We start from the raw sequence: 19,790 nt of genomic DNA, 5'->3' as shown, positions 1-19,790 counted from the left end.
GGCTCAGGGATGGCTGTTTGAATACAAGCTGTAATCACGTTCTAACTCCTTGAAAGTGTTTTGGAATCCTCTGCTGCAGCCTCTGGGTGGACAATTGTCCCTCTCACCAGGCTTGAGGAGCCCGCCCCGCCCTCGGTGCCGCCGCACTGCATGCTGGGAGTCGTAGTCCAGATTTGCTGTGTCAGGAAGGATCCAAAGGGCATCGGAGGCCAGCCCGCCCCGTCGCTACTAGAGGTCGAATTCTTCCGCTGCTCATTCTCTCGGGCGGAGCCTTCCGTGAACCCAGCTACGTTTGTCCGTGCTACCGTCTCTCTTCTGGGTTTCAATAAAGTTTTCCTCTTCCTCCCCTGGTACGGAGCTCAAGATGGCGGCCTCATGGTCACCCTTGGTTACCCTGCGCTTAACGCAGAGCCGGCTGAGAGGGAGATGTGTTGGGTGCAGGGCTTGGGCCGCTGCTCTCACCCCTTCGGCCATCGCCCCTGGAAACCCTCTTTGTAAAGGTTAGTGACTGTGTCTGGAGTAAGCCGAGCCCACTGCTATGACCCAGGAAGCCTCGGGGTAGTCAGCCCTCCTCGAGCTCCATATACTGACGCTTTGGTTCACAGTTTTCGAGACGTTTTCTCCGGAGGGATTTCACCTTCTCGTGCTCTCCTGTTATCGTCTGCTCCAGGAGGAGCACTAAGCATTGAGGGAGGTAGCCCAGAGTGACTTTTCATTTTGAGGGTCGGAGGTCGACTCAGGGTTTGTTATCCCCCGAACCCCGGCTGTTACAGTAGAGACTTTGTAAGCCCAGGTGTGGGAGTACCTGGCTTGAAGGTATTCAAGTTGGGGGTTGAGGTCTGGGAACGCTTCCGACCTGCGCAGTCGCAGTCCCAAGGTCTCCAGGCTGGTATCCCGGGACTGTAATGAAAAGCCAAGCCTCTGACACCTGCAGGCTCCGCGAGCTCTCTGGATTCCGGGAATGCAAGTGTACAAGCATTCTCAGATTGAGGGATCGAGTTCTCATGTACTTTTCAAGTTACTAGAGGCTTCAGCGAAGTGTATTTTGTCACCAAGGCTTGCACCATTCATTCATTTGAATTGTTACGTGTTCATGAATGAATGAACCTGTATTTTAAGTAAGCAAGCCCACCAGGAGTGCTAATTTTACTGCTCTGTTAATATACTTCCACTAAATTGCAGGTTACTCAAAGGCGAGGACCAGATGTCAGTTTCCTCAGCACTTAGCACAATGTTTGGCGCCTTATATGTGTGTGTGTGTGTGTGTTTGAGTGATGTTATTCTTATTGCTCCCTCATCCACATAACTTTCTTTAAAAAAAACTTCTCCAGGCCACTCTCCCATAGATCTCAATAATTGTTTGTAATTGTCTAATTTAGCTAAAACTCTTATCAGTCTTTGGTTATTATCAACAATAGAATTGAAATTAATACTGGAACTGTGATTAAGTCCCTTTAGATTTTATTGTAAAGTTTAGCATAATCCACCTCCTATACTGGAAATGGCAACCCACTCCAGGATCTTGCCTGGAGAATCCATCCCATGGATAGAGCAGCCTGGCAGACTACAGCCCATAGGGTGGCACAGAGTAGAACAAGACTGAAGTGGCTTAGCACACTTACTATATAATGGAATATTTTGGTAGCATGAGGTTTCTTCAATCATAATATAAACTTAGAATTTTTTTGTGTGGAATAGACACTAGAAGTAAACAATACAAAATTCAAAGGTACAAAAAGGAATTAGGTAAAATGTTGACTTTCTTCTACCCCTGTCCCACAGCCACTTAGTTTTTCTTCCCAGAAGAAACTACTGATACTTGTTTCTTATGTATTCTTCCAGAGACATTTTGTGTGTGTATATATATCTGTGTGTGTGTGTACATATATATACACACATATATATTTATAAATATCTGTGGTAAAGAAAAATAGAAGTGGTAATGTACTAGACACACTTTTCTGGCCTTATTTTTTTTTCATGTATTAATACTATATCTTGGCAGTCATTCCACATCAATACGTTTAGAACTGCCTCACATTTTAAATGGTTAAAATAGAATTCCATTCTATGCAGGTACCATAATTTATGAAAATTAGGATTTAAGGAACATCGTAATAACATGAGACTGAATGTTTGTTCGAGGTCATACAGTATGCTAAGTGCTTTTACATATTTTACCTTATGTAATTCTCATTATCCTTATTTTGGAGATGAGAAACCCAAGGTTGCAAAAGTTATATGGCTAGTTAAGTGGCAGAACTTGTGGGTTCAAGTAAAGGCTGTATCTGGACTTACATCTGAGCCTAAGGCCAATGCTATTAACCTGAACTCATACTATCTCCTATACTCAAGATTTAGCCAGTTTTGAATGTGGACATTTGATGAAAATGCAGTTAGGGTAGAAGTCAATTTAACTGTAACTAAAATTGCTCCCTCCCCTTCTTTAAGTAAAAGAAGAAATTTAAGTTAAATGTTACTTAGTATTTGGAGTCTTATTTAAGTTTGTTTTCTATCCTTTTCTAGATTTTTTTTTTTGGAGGGGTAGGGTTATTTACTGTTTACATTTATATTTTAAAAATTTATATTTTATATTGGAATATAGCTGATTAACAATATTGTGTTTCAAGTGTAAAGTGATTCAGTTGTACACACATATATATATTCATTCTTTTTCGGATTCTTTTCCCATATAAGTTATTACAGAATTTTGAGTAGAGTTTCCTGTGCTGTTTATGTAAAGTTGTTGTTGTCTCTATTTTGTAGATAAACAGTCTGACCACTCTAGTGGTATTTGAACCCAGGCATTTTTGCTCCAGAAGCACAAACTTAGCAACTATGTTCTACTAGCTCTTTAGCAAGATGATGAACATTAACACCAACATAATCTAGGCTCATCTGAAGTCTTATAGGACTGCACAAAAGAAAGCAGCTTTGCTTGGAAACGGAAGGGCTTTTAAGCAAAAGTGTAGAAGTAAGTTGTTACTGGCCCTTATTGGTGTACCTATAGTCTCTCAAGGGGAGTAGGTAGAGATGAAGCTTGGCAGGTGGCCAGATTCTGGCTAGAAGAGTCTTGTATAGTATGCAGACATGTAGGCTCAGGGTGATTTTGTTGAATATTTCTTGAGAAGTGATCAGGTCCACTTTAGTATAATTGTCCTTGGGGTCACCTGAAAAACAGATCAGGAATGCCTGGATGGGGGAATATTGGAAGCATGGTGATTATCTAGGAGAGTGACTTAGGGCCTGAATTACTGGTAAAAATGGAGAGCAGGGCAGCAAAGGAGGGAGTTCAGAGATACTGTTTTGGTAAAATCGACCCGCTCTGGGGGAGACAAGGAAAGAGCAGAGTTAAGGCCAATTTGGGGTCCTAGTTTGGACAGCTTAATGGCATCATATTCCATCTATCAAAGAAAACTAAACAAACAAAAAGTAAGGCCAGAGATGTTTTAGGAGAGGTTCCATTTTGGATATATTAAGTTTGAGATGTTGGTGATAATTCTAGGTAAATAAATCTAATTAGTTGTGGGAAATATGAGATATGCATCTAAGAAAGGAAATAGGAGGTGCTTAGAGACATGAGAATGGAAGAACTAGCTTGGTAATATTTGTAGAATGAAAAGGAGGAAAGACTAGGAATGACTTCTTAAGGAAAACTTATTTTATGAGCAAAAGAATGTGACTTTGTCAGGGAGCAGTTAGAGAGGTCATAGGAGTAATAAGAGAGAAACCAAGGAGGAGAATGCTTTTAATTTTTCTAGAACTTAAAATCAGCATGTCTGTTTTACTTAAGCTAGCCTTAGCAATTGTTTGTTTCATAGAGGTGAGAGAATATGAGAGTCCCATCTTGTGATTTCTTATTATTATAGTGTCCTGCATCTCAATGTCGTATTTTTAGATCTCTCTGTTAACTGATGATTCATGTTTACCTTTAGCTCACAATCTCTTTTTTAGTACATGCACATTGGAGATCCTGATCAGGTATTATTGTGAGTAGAACTCAACCATTTGAGTTGGTATTATTTATTGGTGGCATAGATTAGTGATTAAGAAAATGGACTTTGGACTTTTATTATCCAATTAGATGAATACCCTGTGTGAAACTTCATGTTTCTTGGATTTCCATTAACATTTATTATTGTATTAGAAAAGAATGTTCATGCTCCTCCTGAGACTGATTAATTCCATGATAATGGTTTCTTTGGGCTCCCTGGTGGCTCGGTGGTGAAGATTCCACCTGCCAGTGCGGGAGATGTGAGTTTGATCCCTGGGTGGGGAAGATCCTCTGGAGAAGGAAATGGCAACCCACTCCAGTATTCTTGCTTGGGAAATCCCATGGACAGAGGAGCCTGGCATGCTGCAGTCCATAGGGTCGCAAAAGAGTTGGATACGACTTAGCAAGTGACTAAACAACAACGGGTTTCTTTCAGTTAATTTTTTTAAAGCATAGTACAACTTACTACATGGCATAGCTAGTGTCTAAATGTAATTCTGGGGTGGAGGATTGGCAGATGAAATAGGATGGATTCAAGAGTGGAACTTTTGAACAGGGCTACCTGGATAGCTCAGTTGGTAAAGAATCCGCCTGCAATGCAGGAGAACCCAGTTTGATTCCTGCGTCGGGAAAACCCACTGGAAAAGGGATAGGCTACCCAACTCCAGTATTCTTGGGCTTCCCTTTGACTCAGCTGGTAAAGAATCTGCCTGCAATGCGGGAGACCTGTGTTTGATCCCTGGGTTGGGAAGATCCCCTGGAGAAAGGAAAGGCTACCCACTCCAGTATTCTGGCCTAGAGAATTCCATGTCCATGGGGTCTCAAAGAGTTGAACACGACTGAGCGACTTTCACTTACTTACTTACTTTAGAGTGGAACCCATTATAAAGGAACTTTAGAAGTCTAGAGACAGATTACTGATCTACCGTAGATTAGCACTGCTTTTTACCTCATGATCTTCATTCTCTTTAAGTGAATGGTGAATGTTTAAATGGATTTAACTATTTTGGACTTGTCTTTTCACAGAAGTGCTGCAGAAATAATAGTTGACAGTGGTCTTGAAATCGATAGCTCAGCTTGGCACCAGTGTGTTAATATGCTCTATAAATTGACAGAAGGTTATGTAGCCTCAGCTTGACTATCTCACGCTGTTTCCCTAGGCCTCTCATAATTTTCTCTGACTAGTGACTAAGATTTGTTCTAATTTCTCTCTTAAGAGCCTTTTGAATATGTCTGTTCTTCCTGCTGTGTTTTGTCTTCCTTGCCTAAAGTTGAGGTCTCATTTCTGTGTGTACCCTGCTGGAGGTAACTCAGACTTTAATCTTTGGAATCTTTTTCATAACCTTCTTTCACTGTCCTGCTTGTCCTTCTTATTTCTTCTCTCCACTCAGCTCATCCTCGAAGATACTTTTCAACATTATCTGTCCATGTTCTTGACTAGGTACACCTGTTTTCAGCAATTTTTAAAGCCTGAACATGTAGATCTTAGTTACTTCAAAGCTCCATAATGCAATTTATATCTTAAATATAACTCCTATAGATTCCATTTAAAAATTCGTTTATATATGTGTGTAAGAAATTTTAAATGAACATAACAAATAGATGTTATTTTTCTTTATTGTTTGAAAGAAAATAGATCCCTTAGATTTCATTATTAAGTAGTGTTTGGAAAGAGTGAATATTAAGGAGTTACTCAGTATGCTAGGCCATGCCTATAATTATTTCAGAATAGCTTTATTCAGATTTTTAGGCAGTATTTTACTGATTTGTTATGAAATTTAAAGTACTGTTTTTTTTCCTTTTGTAAAGTTACACGCATTGACAGATTGAAGATTAACTAGCTTCTAAAGGAAAAGAATGATAACTGGCAAGCATTTAGTTTCAATTTTCATAATTTTTCTATTTAAATCAAAAGCACCCTTTTAAAGCCCCTAAATCAGCCATTTATAAATAAAGTAAATCATCTTGTGATGCATTCCTTGATGATGGCTTATGTTGTTTTTCTAAAGAAAGAGTTTAATTAAGATTTGATTTTCTTCTATTCTGTACTTTGTTTATTCATCACTGAATCAAACATAGGTCTTTTAGTGTCACTGGTAAATCTGACTTTTTGGATCATTGATGACCATTGCAGTTTTCAGAAAGGCAGCTGAATATTTTTCTTTGGGTATGAATAGACCATAATAGAGCATAAGCGGGCTGCATATGACCTTAGTATGGGCATCTGTTATTGTAGGAGAACATTTCTGGTCAGTGGCCACTGTTTATAGTTTGTTAAAATCAATACAAATGTACAAAACACTCATGAATAATTGTGAACACAGTATTTGAATGGATGTTTAATAAATATGCATTAAAAATCTAATTACAGTAATGAAGTTTACAGCTGAAATTTTAATCCAACCCTTTCGAAATATTAAACGTGCTTTTCCTGATTGTGCATTTTTCTCACAGCAGTTGGGTAAACATTTTAAACTGGAAATCTAAATTCCTCATATAGTTTTGATTTCATTTAACTAAGCGTGTGTTCTTTTTGGCAACAATCTTTCTGTTTGTGAAAAAGTAAAGTTCCTTTTATCCCATAACTATTACTTAGAAGAATTCTGATCAGTTCTGTTTTAGGACTAATGACCATATGGGATACCTGATGAATAATAAAATGTAACCTGGGAAGACTAGATTGTGATTTTGGTTTCATCCTCTGGTACTGGATCAGTCATTTAATTTGATATTTCCTTTTTCTCATCTGTCAAATGGGATTAGTCATCCTAACTAACATGCCATCATGAGGCTCAAATAAGTTATTATATGAGAAAGTCCTTTGAAAACCATAAGAATTGTTATATAAGTGTGGGGCTATGCCAGGAGTAATTGAAATAGTAATATTGAAATGATAGAGGTGGTGGATTCCAGTCAGTAAAAAAGAATAGGACAAACTCAACTCTGTATATAATTACTAAAACCTTTTTGATTTGGGGGGAAGACTTATATTAACAATGGCAAAGGACTCAGTCTGATTTCAGTGCTTTGAATTCTAAAAAAATGCAATTTTGATTTTTCTAAGATTATGTGGAGGGCCTCTAGAGATAACCAGGATGGTTGTTGTTATCCTGGATTTAACTACTTTTTCTCTGGATATTCTAAATATATCTAGAGAGTCTTAGAAAATATAAGCTACTGCTTTCATCATGATGTTTCAAAGAAAGCTGTTGAAATTTGATTTATAGTATGCAGGTAAGTCACTTAGGTTAACATATCTTCATTTAGTAAGATACTGCTTATGGATACTGTTTTCAAAGTAACTCCAGTTAATTATTTGCTGTGCAGCAAGATATGACAATAACATTCATAGGATCATAGAATAATAGAGCTGAAGAGGATCTCTGGGTTATGTAGTCAAATGTCAGATGGGAATGTATTTTCTGCCTTTATTGTTTCTTTTTGAGGCATTCTTTTCATTTTTGGGTAGCCCTAATTGCTAGAAAATATTTTAATAGGCTGAGATGTGAGCTTTTCTGTAACTTCTCCTCATTCATCTTGACGCTTTCTCCAGGGATAGCTTATGTAACTCTAGTTCTCATTATTCTTATGGCAGTTTTCTAAGTATATCAAGACTGATGATATATATCTTATTAATTTATATAGTCATTTATTAATTTATCACATTTCCTTGTCCCAGTTCCATTTGACAGCCTTTAAAACATCAAAGACGTATATTTCTCCCATTCATATGTTCATTCATTCTGCAAATATTTCTTGGTGCCACCTGTATGCTAGACACAAAGAGCTGAGATGTTACTCTCTCCTCAGTGTCAACCATCTCGTCTTATCAGTCACATCTTGTGACATTCTTATGAAATCTTATGGTTTCTAGATCTTTGAAGTACTTCTCTTCTTGAGACTGCAGTATTGTTTCTGAATGTCACTCTGAAAACGTGGTCCACATATCAGTATATTCCTTTGGACATTTCTGGCCAGAACAGTACTTTAGGTTACCTTTTCTGTGTCCTGTTGCATTAACTTGGTGGCCAGGTCATATTCATGTCTCACCTTAAGACTGCTTGGGCTATTAAGACAGGTCTCCTTTGTTTATACTTGATGAGTTTTTTTTTTCTATTAAAAGTAAATTATTTTTATTATAAAAATATTACATGTGCATAGTAGAAAATACAGGAAAGATAATTACTGTGAACTTCATTTTTATTTTTTAAGTATACTTATTAAAGTATACGATTCATTAAAGAAAAGTACACAAGTGGTAATTGTAAAGCCTACTGAATTTTTATAAACAGATTTGTGTAAATACAACCCAAATCAAGAATAGAACATTTGTAGTACTCAAAGGCTCACATTGTGTACCCTTAAAGTCATTAGTTTTTTACTCAAAATGGCAGTCAACACCCTGGTTTATGTTACTGTTGATTTATCCTTTCATATGTTGATTTACACTTGTTTTCATTTGTTGGCTATTTAAATAATGCTGCAGTGGACAGAGGAGCCTGACAGGCTACAGTTCATAGTGTCGCAAAGAGTGGGACACGACTTAGTGACTGAGCATGCACGCACACAGTGGACATAGGGGTGCAGTTATTTTTTTGAGATAGTGATTTTGTTTCCTTCAGAGAAATACTCATAGGTGAAATTGTTGGATTCTATTTCTTAATGAATTATGTCAGATTATAGATTGCAAATGTTTTCTCCTTTTCTGTGGGTTGTATCATCACTTCCTTGGTAATATCCTTTAGTATACAAAAGTATTAATTTTGATGAAGTCCAATTTATTTTTTCTTTGGTCGCTTTTGCTTTTGGTCTCATAACTAAGAAATCATTGCCTAATCCAAGGTCATGAAGATTTACAAGGATGTTTTCTTCTAAACATTTTATAATTTTAGCTCTTATGGTTACGTTTTTGATCCATTACTGCAGGGATTTAATTGGGATTCATTAAATCTGAGTTTCACAGATGATTGTCATTGTCCAGACAGGATTGGCTTTAGAAGTTCTACACCTGTTAGGAGAGTAAGTCAGGGATTGGCAACCTTTTTCTGGAAAGGGTCAGGTAATACTTTTGTCCTTGCCTGCCATGGTCTCTGTTGCAGCTATAACTGACCATCCTTATTTTTGAGTTGAACATTTGCGGATGCAGAGGGCCAACTGTATTTATTGTACTGTACCATTTTATATCAGGGAGCATTTGTGGATTTTGGTATATGAAGTGGCTCCTTGAGCCAGTCTCCTGCAGATACTGAGGAACAACTGTACTCAATTCTGGTACTGTGAAATCAGCCAGAGACAATAGACTAATGAGCATAGCCATTTGGCCTGCTGGCCATAGTTTGCAGACCACTGGACTAGGAAGATATTCACCTGTACTTTATTTTTTTGGTTTGAAATTTTTAATGTATTTACATTTTAAAGGCATCTGGAAAGTGTTTTGGTATGTACTATGAGGGGATAATCTACATTAACTTTTCTATTGTGTTCCAGTTGTCTAGCTGTCATTTGTTGAATGATCTCTTGGCTCCCATTGCTTACTTCATTTATTCAACAAATATTTATTGTGTGCCTATCATATGCCAGGCATTGTAGGTGCAAGGTATACAGTAAATTAAACAGACATGATATCTTCTCTTTTGTCTCTCCTGCTGGTAAAGAATCCGCCTGCAGTACAGGAGACCTGGGTTCTATCTCTGGGTTGGGAAAATCCCCTGGAGAAGGGAAGGGCTACTCACTGAACTATTTTGGCCTGGAGAATTCCAAGGACTCTGTAGTCCATTGGGTCGTAAAGAGTCAGATGATCCTGAATGACTTTTACCTTCCTTCTTGTGACTTGTAGTCTAGTTGAGAGAGACAGACATAAAGTAAATAACAAAGAAATAATTTCAAGTTGGGTGATAAAAGAACAGTGATAAGATTTGGTATACCTTCCTTTTTTATTATCTATATTAAGTTATTTCATGAAAACTTGCTTTGGAATATCTATTCTTTTCATTGATCTTTGGATCACAGTGTTTTATAATTATTTTCTCATCTGGTAGATAAGATCCTTCTGATTACTTCACATCTTCATGATTTTCTAAAGATGTTGGATTTTGAATTTGCTGGAACTGTATTTAATCTGTAAATTAATTTGTGAAGAATTGACAGTGTTATGATGTTGTACCTTTCTTTTCCATAACATTGTGTCCAGTTTTCCAAATTTTCATTTATGCCTTTGAAAATTTAGTTCTCGTCACATAGATCTTACAGATTGATTGTTAATATGACTCTTCTTTACTTTAGACTTTCAAATCTTAATTGTAAGCGGGATCCTTTTTTTCACTATTGTATTTGCAACAGGTCATTGCTAATACGTCAGAAGGATAAAGCTGTTAAATTGTTTTCCAGTGTCCTTCTCCGTGCGCTTATCTGGTGGCTCAAACAGTAAAAGAATCCACCTGCAATATGGGAGACCTGGATTCGATCCCTGGGTTGGGAAGGTCCCCTGGAGGAGGGCATGGCAACCCACTCCAGTATTCTTGCCTGGAGAATCCCCACGGACAGAGGAGCCTGGCGGGCCACAGTTCGTGGGCTTGCAGGGAGTCGGCCACAACTGAACAACTACGCACAGCACGGCACAGCATCCTTCTCCTTTGCTTAAGAGGAGGTATAATTAAGCCACCAAGTTCTTTAAAACTCGTAAGTGGCTCCCTGGTATCTTCAGTATTAAATTAAAAAACTATTTGAATTTATCTTTAAATTTACCATTGTAAAGCCCTGTGTCACCTGGTTTCTTTTTATTTTTCTGGTATCTTAATTCTTGCCCTTGTGCCTTTTATAGTTTATCTCAGTACTGAATTTGTTTCATTTTCTTAGATGTTCCATCCTCTCATATTTCAGAGCCTTCTCTCAGCCTGATGCACCTCCTTCTCTTTTTTTCTATTTTCCCCTGGCTAACTCCTGTTTCTCTTTTTGCTCTCAATTGAAACATCATTTCCTGAGTAACCTTACTTAACCTCCTTAACCTAGGTTACTAGCTTTGGCTCTGTGATCTCATAGCATCCTTTTCTTCCCTTTACTTGGTATCACACTTTATTAAAGTCATAGATCTCTCCCAGTGCCCTGCTGGCATTTTGAGTGCAGTTACAGTGTCTGTCTAGATGGTTGTGTTTGAAGTTTTTAGTACAGAGCTTTATACTCTACGGCTATTTTATTTGTTGTTGCTTATTCAGTTCTTCTGCTACATAGGTCTTCAATTGATTCTTTTCAGTATAATTAACTTTTTGAACCTATTTACGTCTTGTGGTACTTTTATCCCGTTTTGTGGCATGTCAGTATAATTTTGAATCACAACTGTGATCCAGCATTGGTCTGTCTCCTAACTTTGTGTCATCTTTGTTTTTGAGAGCTAGGTCTTCATTTAGTGCCAAATATGTTAATATTTGGTTCTCAAAACTCAAAAAGGTGTGCATTAATCTTGTTAGTCAGAATCCTTAAGAGCCAGTTATGTGAAGTATAAGCTGCTGCTAAGTTGCTTCAGTCGTGTCCGACTCTGTGCGACCCCATAGATGGCAGCCCACCAGGCTCCCCCGTCCCTGGGATTCTCCAGGCAAGAGCGCTGGAGTGGGTTCCCATTTCCTCCTCCAATGCGTGAAAGTGAAAAGTGAAAGGGAAGTCGCTCAGTCGTGTCCGACTCTTCGCGACCCCATGGACTGCAGCCTACCAGGCTCTTCTGTCCATGGGATTTTCCAGGCAAGAGTAACTGGAGTAGGGTGCCATCGCCTTCTCCGATGTGAAGTATAAGAGCTTTTGTATCTGTATAGACAGAAATTTCTTTCCTCTAACATTTCAACTCTGGGCTTTGAGTAAAAAAGCTGCTGATTCATACACATAGGAAAAAAACTTATGGTTACCAAGGAGGAATGGAGGGAGCAGGGATAAATCAGTAGTAAACAACAAGGACCAACTATCTGGCACCAGTAACTATATTCAATATCTTATAATAGCCTGTAATGAAACAAAATCTGAAAAAAGCATATATATATATATATATATGTGTGTGTGTGTATGTACCTGAGTCACTTTGTTGTACAGCTGAAACTGACACAGCATTGTAAACCAACTATACTTCAGTGAAAAAAAAAAATCTGCTGCTGCTGCTGGGTTTTGGAAAAGTACCATTTATTAGCAGAGGGAGATTGACGCCATAGTGCAGGCAGGTCAGAGCTCTGGCTGGGCCTGAGTAGGGTGGAAACCCAGGAGTGGGCTGATGGTTGCTCTAGGAGGCTTGAATACTTCAAATTAGAGGGGCTGAGAGAAGTTTGTGTTTTGATTTTCTGTTGCCTGGCTGCGATAAATGGGAGCACAGTCTTCACTTGTCTATACTATAGTATCCTGGTGGTTTGGGGTCGTTTAGCTTGAGCTCCTGTCTTGCACATTCACTTAACATTTTCTAACTTTTTGTGGTGTTTTAGTTCCCTCATTTGTAAGGAATAGCAATGCCCACCTTAGATTTTTTTGGAGAAGTAATATATAGAACATGCTGTCTGTACGCTGGCTACACAGGAGGCACTCGTTAGTGTTTTCTTTACCTTTCAGGATTCTATTTCTCATAAGTTTTCAAATGAATCCAAGCTTTGCAAAGAAAATCTTAAGTTAAAATGAACATAAAGCATATGACTTTTCTGGGTTACATAAGCACCTCTTGTAACCTGTTGATTTTATACAACGTCTTCAATTCTAGTGAAGTAGACACATGCAATGTCTTGAAATAGACTCATCAAACATTTTATTGAATACTTTTGGACATATAGCTGTCTAGGAAGGAATAATGCAAAAAGATAATTTTCTTTACCTTGAAAACCCTTTAAATTTGTATGATCATTTTTTATCTTGCATATCTTCAGTTCTTTAATCACAGGATATTTCTGAGCTGAGAATTCTTCACTAGTATGTTTTTGAGCTGAACCACTTTACTGACAAGTTGTATATAAAATTTCTGCACATTAAATGACATCTCTACTGATTTTGAGAATAAAGTTGGACATGGGTTCTCAAAAATATTTAACACCAAGTGAAACCCTTAAGGGTGAGACAAACCTGTAAAATAACATTTTTGAAAGAAAAATGCTTACTTTCTGTTGAAATAGTCTGGTCCACCATTTTGCTTAAGTCTCTAAAGAATATCTGTAAGATTTTCTTAACTATCTACTTTGTGTAGAATTTGAAATTTCATCCCTATTTAGAGCCCCAAGGAGCACAGAGACCACATATCCCCTTTGCTATTATTACTCTAGCTCTATGGAAACACAGTTAAGCTTTATGACATATATTTTAGTCAAGGTTCTCCAGAGACAACCAATGGGATGTGTGTACGTTTAGAAAGAGATTTATTATAAGAAATCATCAGTCCGTGCAATTATGGAAGTTGACAAGTGCCAAGATCTACATCAGTATGCTGAGGACCTGGAGACCCAGGAGAGTTGGTGGTGTTAATTCCCATCTGAGTCCAAAGGCCTGAAAACCAGGAGTGTCAGTAGTGTCGTTCTAGTCCAAAGACTGGTAGGCTTAAGACCCAGGAAGAACTGACATTTCAGTTTGAGTCTAAAGGCAGGAGAAAATCAGTGTTACAGCTTAAAGGTATCCAGACTCAAGGAGTTCCCTCTTACTCAGGGGAAGATCAGTCTTCTGTTCAGGACTTCAACCAATTGGATGACACCCTCCCACATAATGGAGAGCAGTCTACTCAGTCTACTGCTCAAATGTCAGTCTTGTCAGAAATGCCCTCACAGATGTTTGACCAAATGTATTGGCACTCCATGGCCCAGTCAAGTTGACACATAAAATTAACTATCACACATATATCAAGATTATTGTTGTCCTCAGTGTGTCAGCTGCATTTCCTCTCATGTTCTGAAGGTACTTGCAGCAGTACAGGTATGTTGATTTCACAGATAAAAGTACAGAGGCAGGAAGAAATGAGTTTCTGTCCTAGTCATCTTTTGAAGAGCATCAGGAGACACGCTGGCAGAAGTTGACTTCCCCTTAGGCATCATTGGCTAGGACTGTGATTTTGTGACCAACTTGCTGTGATCCAGAGTCGAAATGGTGGAGTCAGGAGATAAATCTGGAGGGTATGACTCCAGAGCCCATGCCCCTTCCACCATAACATCTTGCCTCCCTGCTGGACCTGTAGGTACAAATGCTGGCTCTGCCACTACCTAGCTATGGGGACATGGACAAGCTACTTACTTAGTCCCTTTGTGCTTCAGTTTCTTTAAGTTAGGGATAATGTTAGTACCTACATCAAAAGGCAGTTGTGAAGATTAAATGATTTGAAGTGTGTAAAGTACTGAGAAAAGTACTTGGCACTTAGTGAGTACTCACTAAAAGGTTGGCAATTTTTGCTGCTTTCGTTATCTATATGATCTTGGTCAGTTCACTTAACCTGCAATGCTAAATGTCTGGTCCAAATCATAGATATCTCTGAACTGTACTGTTGTTAGAGTTTCCTAACTGGTCTCTCTGGCTTTTTTTTTTTTTTTTTAAAAAAAAGGAAAAGAAAAATTCTTCTCCTTGATCTTATCAAATCCATGCTGTTTACCATGGTTTGTAAGACCCTGCATGACCTGGTCCTTCCTCTCCTTTCCAGCTTCACCTTATAACATACTGCGCCTTGTAAACTTTCTCTTCCTTCCCTAAAAATGTGAAGCTTATTTCTGTTTTCACTTTAAGGTTTTGCCAGAGCTCTTTCCTCTTCCTGGGCAGTTCTCCCAGTTCTTCCTTAGGACCACTCCTTCGGATATTAGGTGTCAACTTATGTCACTTCCACAGGAAGGCTTTTCTTAATAATCTATAGGAGTCCTCAATCATTCCCTAGCATAGTGCTTCTCAGACTTCAGTGTGCATATGAACATCTATATATTTTGTTAAAAATGCAAATTTTGATTCAGACCCCTGGGGTGGTACCTAAAATTCTGTACTTTTGTTGAGCTCCCTGGGGAGGTCAGAGGTCCTAGGATATCACTCAGTTTTATTTTTACCAGTATACTGATCATTACATGATCTTTGTTGCTTCTTCATATAATTTTTTGTTTGTCTTCCCCTTGACTGGAGGGAAGTCTCCACAAGGAAAGGTATTTGTTTTTAAGTGTAGTCTCACTGGTGATAGGAATAGTGCCTGAGCTACATAGTTGGTTCTCAAGAAACGTGGATGAATGAATCGATGAACAGATTCATTTATGTGTGTTTTTAGTTATTTGTATAATGGGATTATTGTGTACAGTAAAGCAAGTAATTATGTGAAGTTACTTAACCTAGTCCCTAGTACACTGTAGGTGCTCACAATAAATGTGAGCCGCTCTTAGTAAAATTTTCTTTTAAACTCAAAATTTTGACAATTCTTTTTAAAACAGTGATTCTTAACCAGTTTTTGTTCACTTGTTTGAAATTCTGAAGGAATCTGTAGTATATTTAGAGATCTTACCTCAAAAAAAGTGCACAAACATACACACAGATACTTTTAATTTCAGAAAGCTCTCAGACACCCCCCTGCCCCTGCCCCGGCCCATTCACTGCTAGCCTGTCATGACCCTAAGTCAAGACCTTATTTAGAAGAATACAGAAAAACAACCCATGTATTCATAAAAATTCTTGTTAGGGCTGTTTGCGTCAGTTTGCCTTTTTCTAATTTCTTAGCAGTTGTGCTGTCGAACTGCCTCTTCCTTCTGCGTTGTAAGTTATTTTGTGCCATTAAGAAGAGTATCAGCGCTTGTGCGCTCAGTCGCTCAGTCGTGTCAGACTCTTTGTGACCCCATGGACTCTAGCCTGCCAGGCTCCTCTGTTCATGGGATTTTCTAGGCAAGAATACTAGAATGGGTTGCCATGCTCTCCTCCAGGGGATCTTTCGGACCCAGGGATTGAACCCATGCCTCTTGCTTCTCCTGCATTGGTGGATTTTTTACCATGGAGCCAGCTGGGAAGCCCCAAAAGAGTGTAATTGTGGTTTATACTGTTAATGCAATGAGATTATTTAAGTGGAACATGTTAGCATAGACTTTAAGAGTGCAGAACTTAAAATGTTTTTTGTTCTAAATCTCTGTTTTAAGATGAAATCTTAAATATTGGGAAACTCCCTTCTTTTCCCGCCAGTAGTGCCCCTGCAACAAACAGACGTGATTTGTGTTCTTAAAACTTGCTGGACTTCTATAAGAAGTGTGCCAAGCATTAAACCCACAAAGTGACACAGGGCAAGAAGGGCAAGGATTCTTTGAATGCCCAGGAAAAGTGGTCTTATGACAGGAAGCAGAGAGGCTATGATGGGCAGACTGAGCTGCTTTTCTGGAAAAAAAGCTAAAATTACAAAAAGTGATTGTGCTGAGGCTTGAATTCATTGAGCCTAGAAAGTGCTGCAAATTTAGAGAGTGCTGACTGTTAAGGCCTACAAGCATTTTGAACTGGGAGGATATAAAAGGGCTAAGTGGTCCAGTCCTAAACTTCATCTTTTATTTTTTTTATGAAGACAGTAAAATCTTAAGCTTATGTTCATTAAAAAAAATAGTCGGTGGAGGGGTGAAAGTGAAGTGAAAGTGAAGTCGCTCAGTCATGTCCGACTCTTTGCGACCCCATGGACTGTAGGCTACCAGGCTCCTCCGTCCGTGGGATTCTCCAGGCAAGAGTACTGGAGTGGGTTGGCGTTTCCTTCTGCATGGTGGAGGGGTAGCTGAAGTAATAACAAATAAACCTGTTAAAGTCTGGGGAAACTAATTTTTTTTTCCTTAGGGAGAAAAATAGATGTAATTGTTAGAATACTATCTAGAAAATTATAATAGATTGTTCAGACGTTAAATATCACGATATTGGCTAAATCTTATAGCAGGTGGGCTATGGAGTATAGTAGAATCTTCCTAAAACTTAGTTTAGGAGAGAGTAGTGAAATAAGGTAGAAAATTGAGGTATTAAAACAGTTTAGATTTTTTTTTTTTTCCCTCTAAAATCTCCCATTTATGTTTGTGGATTAGTGTGTGGATCTTCAGAATGGCATTTTCCCACTGTCCATTTGGAGTACAATAAGGCAAATTAATACAAATCAAAATAATATGGCAGCAGCATCACATAATTTGTGTACACTGATGTAGTAACAGATTTAATTTAGTACAGCTTTTGAGAAGTCTTTTGTGTTTCAATTTATACAGCTGCTATCCAGGCCTAAGCTGGCCAATCTTTCAGCCTTGAGCATCTTGCCTGACTGATTCTCTTTCTTTTTAAAAAGACTTTATTATTTTTTTAAGAGCAGTTTTAGGTTCACAGCAAAATTTAGAGAAAGGTACAGAGATTTGCCAAATACCCCCTGCCTCCCCCTCAGCATGTCCCCATTATCACTGTCCCATCCAGAGGGGTACATTTGTTACAGCTGATGAACCTCCATTTGACTCAGCATCATCATCCGAAGTCCATAGTTTACAGTAGGGTTCACTCTTGGTGTGGTACAGTCTACGAATATGGACAAATGTATAATGACATATATTCATCAGTATAGTATATTTTAAGGTATTTCCACTACCCTAAAAATCCTCTGTTTTGCCTATTCACATCTTCTTCCTATCTACTTGCTTCCTTTTTCTACTACTGATCTTTTTATTATCTTCACAGTTTTGCCTTTTCTAGAATGTCATTGTTGTATAATTAGGATATAGGACCTTATAGTATATAGCTTTTTCAAATTGATCTTTCACTTAGTTACGTGCTGTTAGGTTGTTTTTTTTTTTTTTAATGTGTTTTCATGGCTTGATAGACTCATTTCTTTTTAGTGCTGAGTAATATTCCATTTCCAGGGTGTGCCAGTTTATTTATCCATTCTCCTTCTGAAGGACATCTTGGTTGCTTCTAAGTTATGGCAATTATGAATAAAGATGCTATAAATATATGTGTGCAGGTTTTGTGGACGTAAGTTTCCAGCTTCTGTGGGTAAATACTATGGAGCATAATTGTTGGATTGTATGATAAGAGTATAGTTTTGTAACAAACCACCAAATTGTCTTTTAAAGTGGCTGTACCATTTTGCATGCTCATCAAGAAAGAGAGGTCCTGTTGCTCCACATCCTGGCCAGTGTTTGTCAGTGTTCTGGATTTTGGCCATTCTAATAGGCGTGTAGTGGTATCTAATTGTTCTTTAAATTTGCATTTCTGTGATGGCATATGATGTGGAGATCTTTTCATATGCTTCTTTGTCATATGTGTATCTTCTTTGGTGAGGTTTCTGTTAAAGTTTTTAGCCCAGTTTTTAATCAGATTGTTTTCTAGTGAGTTTTTAATCAGATTGTTTTCTAGTGAGTTTTTAGAGTTCTTTGTGTGTTTTGGAAAATAGTCTTTTATCAGATGGGTCTTTGGCAAATATTTTCTACCAGTCTGTGGCTTGTCTTCTTATGAGACCATGACATTGCCTTTTGCAGAATTGAAGTTTTTAATTAAGTCTTTAATTAAGTTTTTAATTAAGCAATGCCAAAGAATGCTCAAACTACTGCACAATTGCACTCATCTCACATGCTAGTAAAGTAATGCTCAAAATTCTCCAAGCCAGGCTTCAGCAATACGTGAACCGTGAACTTCCTGATGTTCAATCTGGATTTAGAAAAGGCAGAGGAACCAGAGATCAAATTGCCAACATCCGCTGAATCATGGAAAAGCAAGAGAGTTCCAGAAAAACATCTATTTCTGCTTTATTGACTATGCCAAAGCCTTTGACTGTGTGGATCACAATAAACTGGAAAATTCCTCAAGAGATGGGAATACAGACCACCTGACCTGCCTCTTGAGAAATCTGTATGCAGGTCAGGAAGCAACAGTTAAAACTGGACATGGAACAACAGACTGGTTCCAAATAGGAAAAGGAGGACATCAAGGCTGTCTATTGTCACCCTGCTTATTTAACTTCAGAGTGCAGTACAAAGACTCTATAGTGTACTGGACTGACAAGAAGAAAATATCTAAGAAGAGGTGGAGAAAATCAGATAAGCAAATATTGACTTAACAAATGAAACCTTTAATCAGTCTCCTGCAGGCAGGCTAGCCATCAGAGGGAAGTCTGAGCAAAAGCTTCATGACCTTGTCATGAGAAATGCTGGACTGGAAGAAACACAAGCTGGAATCAAGATTGCTGGGAGAAATATCGATAACCTCAGATATGCAGATGACACCACCCTTATGGCAGAAAGTGAAGAGGAACTCAAAAGCCTCTTGATGAAAGTGAAAGAGGAGAGTGAAAAAGTTGGCTTAAAGCTCAACATTCAGAAAACGAAGATCATGGCATCCGGTCCCATCACTTCATGGGAAATAGATGGGGAAACAGTGGAAACAGTGTCAGACTTTATTTTTGGGGGCTCCAAAATCACTGCAGATGGTGACTGCAGCCATGAAATTAAAAGATGCTTACTCCCTGGAAGAAAAGTTATGACCAACCTAGATATTATATTCAAAAGCAGAGACATTACTTTGCCGACTAAGGTCCGTCTAGTCAAGGCTATGGTTTTTCCTGTGGTCATGTATGGATGTGAGAGTTGGACTGTGAAGAAGGCTGAGAGCCGAAGCATTGATGCTTTTGAACTGTGGTGTTGGAGAAGACTCTTGAGAGTCCCTTGGATTGCAAGGAGATCCAACCAGTCCATTCTGAAGGAGATCAGCCCTGGGATTTCTGTGGAAGGAATGATGCTAAAGCTGAAACTCCAGTACTTTGGCCACCTCATGAGAAGAGTTGACTCATTGGAAAAGACTCTGATGCTGGGAGGGATTTGGGGCAAGAAGAGAAGGGAACGACAGAGGA

The 19,790-nt window shown here is 38.5% G+C and overlaps 1 protein-coding gene across 3 annotated transcripts in view; it reads left to right on the top strand.

The window, feature by feature from the left end:
* Positions 1 to 352: 352 nt before the first annotated feature.
* Positions 353 to 19,790, top strand: part of AFG1L (AFG1 like ATPase) — a 198,457-nt gene continuing 179,019 nt past the window's right edge. For all 3 annotated transcript variants that reach the window (XR_009601520.1, XM_015097361.4, XM_060419217.1), the window contains exon 1: positions 353 to 500. Coding sequence is in view for 2 of the 3 variants with exons in the window: in XM_015097361.4 (XP_014952847.3) it covers positions 365 to 500 (136 nt within the window). In the remaining variant the exon portion in view is untranslated. The remainder of the gene's footprint in view (positions 501 to 19,790) is intronic.

This window comes from Ovis aries, chromosome 8, assembly GCF_016772045.2.
Source record: "Ovis aries strain OAR_USU_Benz2616 breed Rambouillet chromosome 8, ARS-UI_Ramb_v3.0, whole genome shotgun sequence".
Lineage (NCBI taxonomy): Eukaryota > Metazoa > Chordata > Mammalia > Artiodactyla > Bovidae > Ovis > Ovis aries.
Note: the sequence above shows the minus strand (reverse complement) of the source record. Positions and strands in the feature narration are given on the sequence as shown.